This window comes from Actinia tenebrosa, unplaced genomic scaffold (assembly GCF_029948245.1).
Source record: "Actinia tenebrosa isolate PJP-AT-01 unplaced genomic scaffold, QUT_ActTen_1.0 PGA_scaffold0__85_contigs__length_37466705, whole genome shotgun sequence".
NCBI lineage: Eukaryota > Metazoa > Cnidaria > Anthozoa > Actiniaria > Actiniidae > Actinia > Actinia tenebrosa.
Genome location: NW_028292569.1, coordinates 11,837,077 through 11,844,981, shown reverse-complemented (window position 1 = coordinate 11,844,981; position 7,905 = coordinate 11,837,077). Strand labels below are relative to the sequence as shown.

At 37.4% G+C, this 7,905-nt stretch overlaps 1 protein-coding gene across 3 annotated transcripts; it reads right to left on the bottom strand.

Moving 5' to 3' along the window:
* Window positions 1–267: 267 nt before the first annotated feature.
* LOC148913493 (uncharacterized) lies at window positions 268–7,531 on the bottom strand. Of its 3 annotated transcripts, none has more exons than XM_089030733.1 (10): window positions 7,395–7,531; window positions 6,952–7,320; window positions 6,179–6,454; window positions 5,402–5,671; window positions 5,175–5,210; window positions 4,594–4,668; window positions 3,198–3,305; window positions 2,887–2,914; window positions 2,739–2,778; window positions 268–2,329 (listed from the first exon to the last, which is right to left on the bottom strand). In XM_089030733.1, exons 1-10 carry the CDS (start codon window positions 7,459–7,461, stop codon window positions 1,850–1,852), a joined length of 1,749 nt encoding a protein of 582 aa, XP_088886859.1. In that variant the 5' UTR covers window positions 7,462–7,531; the 3' UTR covers window positions 268–1,849. The 3 variants fall into 3 exon arrangements, with proteins under 3 accessions (XP_088886859.1, XP_088886865.1, XP_088886870.1); XM_089030739.1 differs by having other exon boundaries at window positions 4,594–4,659; XM_089030744.1 differs by lacking the exon at window positions 4,594–4,668.
* Between the last annotated feature and the right edge of the window lie 374 nt (window positions 7,532–7,905).

Below are 7,905 nucleotides of genomic sequence, written 5' to 3'. Positions count from 1 at the left end.
TTTCGCCTACAACTATCGTATACAACACGCTCGCGCCATCCTGCAAATCGAGTCGCAGCGTGTAAATCAAGCCTACAACTCGCCTACGACAGACGCGAGCGTGTTGTATACGATAGTTGTAGGCGAAAATCGTACCGTCTAAACCGGCGTTAATGTAATTAATCCTCGAGCTGGAATGGGCTATTGACTCATAGGTCATAAAGGCAAATGACTAATTATCTTAATCAAATCCAACTAGTCGGTAAGATATATAGAAGCAATCAAAACTTACAAAATTCAATTTATTTCGAAACCTTTGCTAAACAAGTTTTAAATTAATTAAATTTAAAGTTTTGATTTTCAAAGCTGGCACTTTTCGCCACAAGTTGGCTATAACTTATAGCCTCTTATTTAGTAGCTCATCCAATCATAACACAGCATTGATATGTGACAGACCAATATTAGAATATTGACTATTGTAAGTTATATCATTGCACTATACCCAGAAACGTCAAAAAAAGTAAAATATACTATGAATTTAAATACTGATCTCAAATACCTCTGCGTAAGCGAAGCTTCTACCTGTGTAAGATTTACTTTTCCTTTGCGACTACAAAACATGTAATCCAAGGAAAGTAAAACTGGCCCAACACCGACAATTCAGATAGAGCTTTGTTCTTGTCAGTATTATGACTCGTTGTTGTTGATCTTTGTTCAGTTTTATTTACATTTAGTATTCTTTCTCTCTCCAAGAAAAAAATATCCCTAGGCACGAAGTCTGTTAGATCTTTGTCCACAAGTGCGAATTAATATCCTAATTGGTTGACCAATAAGTGAGAAACAGAACTTTACCCCTTGTTTCCCGGGAATGATCGCTGCATGCCTTTTCTTTTGTTTCTGCCTTGAGGCAGTTTTATGCAAAGTTCCATTCACTATGTAAATCTACCCTAATTCTTTTTTTATGTAATTATTCAATTGACGAACTTATGTTTCTTTGAAAAGTTGTTACAATCATATTCCGATTATATATGTTATCCGTTCCGCCATCTAAGTTTCTAGAATCAGTTAAGCCATATTTGGAGCGCTTAAAGTGCCTATCACCCTTCTGACAATATTTACAGTATTGATTCTACATGAGTAAGATGTCGTATAAGCTGAAAAAATTCATAGCTTGAGTGCAGCTTCTTGTAGTTATGAAGGTTTTTCCATGTCATATGCTAATGTTGTGACGTATGAGGAGGCATTTATGGATATTTGTTGTTCCTCGGAATTCGAAACACCGGCTTCTATGTGAAAAATAGCTTGCAATCATTTCTATAAGAGCAATGGGCAAAACAATGACGTATTTCAAATTTAATTTATCTGTGCCAGTAAGGTTTTGTATATTAAATGATTACTCATCATACGTCATAACATTAGCATATGGCATGGAAAAACCTTTATAACTTCAAGAAGCCGCACTCAAACTATGAATTTTTTTCGGGCTTTTCCACATCTTACCCCATGTAGAATCAATACTGTGAATATTGTCAGAAGGGTGATAGGCACTTTAACAAGTGTTTTCTATAAAAATATATCTTCTAAACTACGAACAGTAATTCACTAAATTGAAAGAATTTTAAGTCCACACATTCATGCTTGAACAAGTAGAGTAACGGACTTCCATCAGTGACTATTCCTGGGTTTCACGACGTCATTTGCTGCCTCTTGAGGAATATATATCACGCGAATCATAAGTCAATATGACAGCAGATAGCACTAGTCAGTGTTTGACCACCATATTACAATCAGCTGAGGGGGGGGGGGGGGGGGGATGACTCATGATCTAAAGGCAATGAGATTTTCCCAGCTGATTATAACACAAATATTTTCACTCAGATGTAGACTTTCGCGACTGCTTATCATCCTTTGTCTTAATTTCTTTAACATTAGCATATACGTGCAGTTTCTGGTATTCAGACGGTTTCTCTTTTTTGGTCAAAATCAAAGTTTCGTATTTCCAGGGTGTACCGACGGGAGCATGCTTTGGGTGGGGATTAGAAGCTGCCTCAGAGCTGTCCAGCGTTTGGTATTCTTGTTGGTTGAGTACCATTGTAAAATCGTCTAAGTCTTGATAATGGTGCTGAAGGACAGAAATCTTTGGAGTTTGCTTTGGTTCTTTTGAACGTCCAGCTTCGGGACTTTGATCAGACTTGCCCTCTAAGGGTTTGGCATAAGGATGGGTTTCTTTTGGCGAAGGTGACTCGAATGTCTCAGGTATATGCTCGTAAATAACATTGCCTGGCTTAATGGCTATGCCCTCACCATTTCCATTATTCATACTCCTGTTTGGCGTTGTTTCATGTGCACCCTTGAAAATATATCACATTGTTATACAGCTGTTTTCGAAAGAAGGTTGGTAAAGGTTTTGTTTCTTGCAGCATATTGAATTCCATACGTAACACTAAATGTGCTATGGGCAACGTGAATGCAATCAGCGAAAGGTCACAACAATATTAACTTTTTTTCCCGCAGCACTAGCTGTTTTCTTCTGTGCTAACAATATTTACATATGAATACAATGCATTTCACATTGGTATGCAACATAAAATATGCAACGTGCAAAATGGAGCATGCTACAAGCATGAAACAAGACCTTTATCAACCTTTTTTTTTTTTTTTTTGGAGCTATATTAGCGATATATAAAGCTTAAATGTCATAAAGAGTTTGGCGATAAGACTATTTACATAGAATGAAGATTTTTATCGTGATAGAATACCTCTGCATCAGCACTCTTTAAAACTTTAGGAGGTCCAAACCTATGAGATATCAATTAGAATATTAGAGTATTCAAAAGATAGGCACAAATGTCTAGAGATCATAACTTGTAAACTCATATGGAGATGTACCATCAAACAACTGCATACCTTACTGTTTCTTTACCATTCCCTGCAACTATAAGAAACAAAAAAGATTTCGTCAAAGGCTATCAATTGCTACAGGACACTGTATACTACGCAGTGCTATCATATGCAGGTATACTAAACTAACAAAAGCCACAATTTTTACACTTCTCAATTGAATCTAACTTACAGGGCTCCGAAGTGGCGCGCGAATCCCCGAATCGTCGGTACAGTTTGTCAATGGGACAAATCCGCTTCTCAACCCGCTTGGACTGGTTTAAGCGTGATTATGCCTGATCGATCAGTTAGTACATATTGATGCACAATTTACCTACCTCTATAGCGATTTCTATGCATTTTCAGGCATATGTAAATTATCAGCAGAATATTTACTAGCACTGATATGCACGTTACCGTCAGCAAGACTATCATGAATGTTTTGCCTATGAATTAAATAATTAAAAACACCAGGATTAATTAACAGACTGATAATGACTGGATGCATATGGTTGGATGGATGGATGGATGGATGGATGGATGGATGGATGGATGGATGGATGGATAGATGGATGGATGGATGGGTGGATGGATGGATGGATGGATGGGTGGATGGATGGATGGATGGAATTATAACTGGAAGAATGGATGCATGGATGCATGGATGCATGGATGCATGGATGCATGGATGCATGGATGCATGGATGCAATGCATGGATGCATGGATGCATGGATGCATGGATGCATGGATGCATGGATGCATGGATGCATGGATGCATGGATTGATGCATGGATGCATGGATGCATGGATGCATGGATGCATGGATGCATGGATGCATGGATGCATGGATGCATGGATGCATGGATGCATGGATGCATGGATGCATGGATGCATGGATGCATGGATGCATGGATGCATGGATGCATGGATGCATGGATGCATGGATGCATGGATGCATGGATGCATGGATGCATGGATGCATGGATTGCATGGATGCATGGATGCATGGATGCATGGATGCATGGATGCATGGATGCATGGATGCATGGATGCATGGATGCATGGATGCATGGATGCATGGATGCATGGATGCATGGATGCATGGATGCATGGATGCATGGATGCATGGATGCATGGATGCATGGATGCATGGATGCATGGATGCATGGATGCATGGATGCATGGATGCATGGATGCATGGATGCATGGATGCATGGATGCATGGATGCATGGATGCATGGATGCATGGATGGCATGGATGCATGGATGCATGGATGCATGGATGCATGGATGCATGGATGCATGGATGCATGGATGCATGGATGCATGGATGCATGGATGCATGGATGCATGGATGCATGGATGCATGGATGCATGGATGCATGGATGCATGGATGCATGGATGCATGGATGCATGGATGCATGGATGCATGGATGCATGGATGCATGGATGCATGGATGCATGGATGCATGGATGCATGGATGCATGGATGCATGGATGCATGGATGCATGGATGCATGGATGCATGGATGCATGGATGCATGGATGCATGGATGCATGGATGCATGGATGCATGGATGCATGGATGCATGGATGCATGGATGCATGGATGCATGGATGCATGGATGCATGGATGCATGGATGCATGGATGCTTCATATTCTCTCAGTAGATAGATAAATTAGTAATATCCTTAAAATTAACATATCAATTTAAGTGATTTTTTTCATTACTATTCATGATGCCTTGTAGCGTGTCAACATCCTCCAGCTGTACTTTATTCCCGTCTTGTGTCATATCTGTCATATCTTTGGTATGATCAGAAAGTAAAAAAGAAAAAAGAAAAAAAAGAAAAAAAAAGAAAAAAATAAGGAAAATAAAATAAAAGAGAAAGAGAATGAACTATTTTAAGACCTTATCATTACTATTACTTTTTACTGCTCCTTTTGAGCAGTTTGCTGTGGATTCAAGGCTATAAGGCCTCAAGTTGTTAAACTGGAATATCTACGGTACTTCTCCAGAAATTAGAGTAATCAAAGAATAGTTTTATAGTTTTTTAAAAGGCGCCCCAACGTAATGCCAATGAGCCTAGGCGAAACTTGTGACGATTCTCATAAATCATTTTTGTTTCGTGTTTATACCTTACGACAGGCTTTGATGATTCTCTCCGGAAATTTAACGTTACTGCCGATTTAGTGAGGTAATATTCAATTTCGCAACAGATTAAAGTTTGAAATAGATAGAAAAATGGAAAAATGTAAGAGCTTAAGTATAATGTGTGACAATGCGTATATTGATAGCAACAAACACCTACTTGAATTTGGTTCGGTTGAAGGCGTAATACAATCACCTGGAACGAAAGAGGATTAGTTACTATGAACTAAGCTACCAATTTCTTATAATTTGATGCCCAACATCAAAATTGACCATGAGCAAGTGGCCTTTTACATGCAAACGTAAAATGTTTACTGTGGCATAATAAGTAAACGTCAGAAACAGCACTTAGTCTAAACTGGGGCAGAACGTTTTTTTTTTACTTACACATCACTGTCACTTCTGTAAATGCAGATATATTTGTAGCTCCTATGATGTTGTTAAAAGCACTACATTCATATGTACCGTTATCGTCTTGTGTAATTCTCGAGAAACGTAGATTAGCTCCTACTTTCCCGTGACTTTTTAACACTTTCGATCCATTGAGTAAATGAAACCAAGTGACGTTTTGGAAAAGGTTGTCAGCTGAGCAGTTTAATCCCAAATACATGCCCTCGATAACAAAGTTATTTTTAGGAGGGATGGATGAAAACTTTGCTGAAAGTGAAATACAATTAATTTCAATTTTGTATGCGTTTTGAAAAGTCCGTTTGTTTGTTTGTTTGTTTTCATTTGTTGATAGCTATAATTGTGTGTGTGTGTGTGTGTGTATTTTTTTTCTGTTCCCTCTCCATTTCGTCTGTTTTCCTTTTTTGATTGTTTCTGTATTTCTTTCAATATTATAAAACCACAAGATAGTACCTGTATGGCCTATGATACGGAAATCTTCGCCTTTTCAAAGTTGTAGAAATACGGTTCATTATGGGGCTTTGAGGGAGGCTTTATCAAGTCATTAAGATGTAAAATAATACTGAGAATTAACCCGATAATAAAGATTTTCTATCACTTTTCTTTCACTTTTCATTGCTATCAGCAAGGGAAAAAGAAGGCCATATAAGTAATAAAAAGGCCCCTAAAAATCCCCGTGACGCAACGAGCGCTGCGACTCAGGAACGGCCGGTTATTTTTTTATTTTTTTTCTTTTGGTTGACACTGGTGGCTTACCTATGACGACTATTTGTGTTAATGCTTCAATTGGACTTTCATTTGGGTTGTTATTAGCTTGGCATTTGTACATTCCGCTGCATCTTCTTGTTATGTTGGTTACTTGTAGGAAAACGAACCCCCATCCTTTGCTCTTGACGACGGTTTTATTACCAATTATTCTCACCCATGTCACATTTGGCTTGGGGAAACCATGAGCTGAGCATGGGATGCTTAGGTCACCACTTTCGTTAACTGCTTTCTTCAATGGTGGTTTGATAGTAAAGGAAGGAATAGCTAAAACAAATCAATAAGCATTTGAAAATAAGTGACTTTGTAAAGTCAAATAAATTTCTCAATACATTGATACAAACATGTATTTCAATTTCCCGAATTCCTGAAAATAATATCATTCTCACTAAATAGTACTGATTACGACGATAAAAAGAATGCGTAAGGAAAGGGAAAAAAATCAACTTCAAAAACAGTTCTGAACCTTTAGTTATGCTTAATTAGATATTATTATCATCATTTTCATCAATGTTATTATGTAACCAGAGGTTGGAAAATATTATTCAATGTTTAAGAAATGAAAGTTTCATTTTCAGTAATTATACAAAAACAAGCCATCTTAATTTGAAAAAAAAAAAAAAAAAGAATAAATAAATACACATGCATGGATACAAATGTACCAACATTAGCATTAGCATTAGTCTGGTTGTTTATCAAAATGAGCCCATAGCGTTTTATTTTCTGAACGAGTTATCTTCATTTTGAAACAAAAATGCACTTACTTGTAACGATAAGCTTCGCCTTTCTTGTCAGTGCTGAGGACATTTTTAGCACCAAGCTACAGCCATACACTCCACTGTCATCCGTAGTTACATTAGCAATGACCAAAGTAGCGCTTGACTCCTTGCTTACTCGATTCACCAGTCTCTTAGGACATGTGTCTTTATGTAAAGCCCATTGCCAGCCGTAATTCGAATCCTCGCTGGCGATAGGTAGTACTGTTCCATCGTTTTGATAATAATCCCAACGGGGTGAATTCACTTCGAACTCATTGTTTCGATTGTCTACTTGATATTCCCACACAAGCCTCACAGTTTGCCCTTGGACGGCATAACTCTCTGGTGGTGGGGTTTTGGTAAAACTAGTTTTACCTAACAAAAGATTTTGCAGTTCAACTTAGTGTATCATTGATTAACACCAAAGAAAAACAAAGATGGATACCTACCACTAGAATATTGGATCCAAAATGAAAACTCTAAAAAGGCTGTTAATATGTTTTTTCTGTATATCATGTCAATTGTTTTCGAAGTAATATTTGCTAGTTAGTTGTGAATGTATGTTTTTGTCGCAATGGAAAATGATACAGAAACTAAAATTAATCATGAAACTAAAATAAGAAAGATACTACCTTACGTAGCAATCAAGACTTTTTACTTTATTTGACTGAATTCCGAAAGAAAATAAAGAAAATATATTAATTATTATAAAAGATGAAGAAAAGCAAATATTGGGGAAAAACAAAAGAAATAGAAAAAAAAAAAAAAAAAAAAAAAAGCAATGTATCCGACATAGTAATGATGAAAAGGTAAATTATACCCCGTGAAAGGATGAAAAAACTTACTGATGTTTCGGACGCTAGTCCTTCTTACTCCGACGAAGGACTAGCGTCCGAAACGTCAGTAAGTTTTTTCATCTTTTCACGGTGTATAATTCACCTTTTCATCATTAGTGTTTCA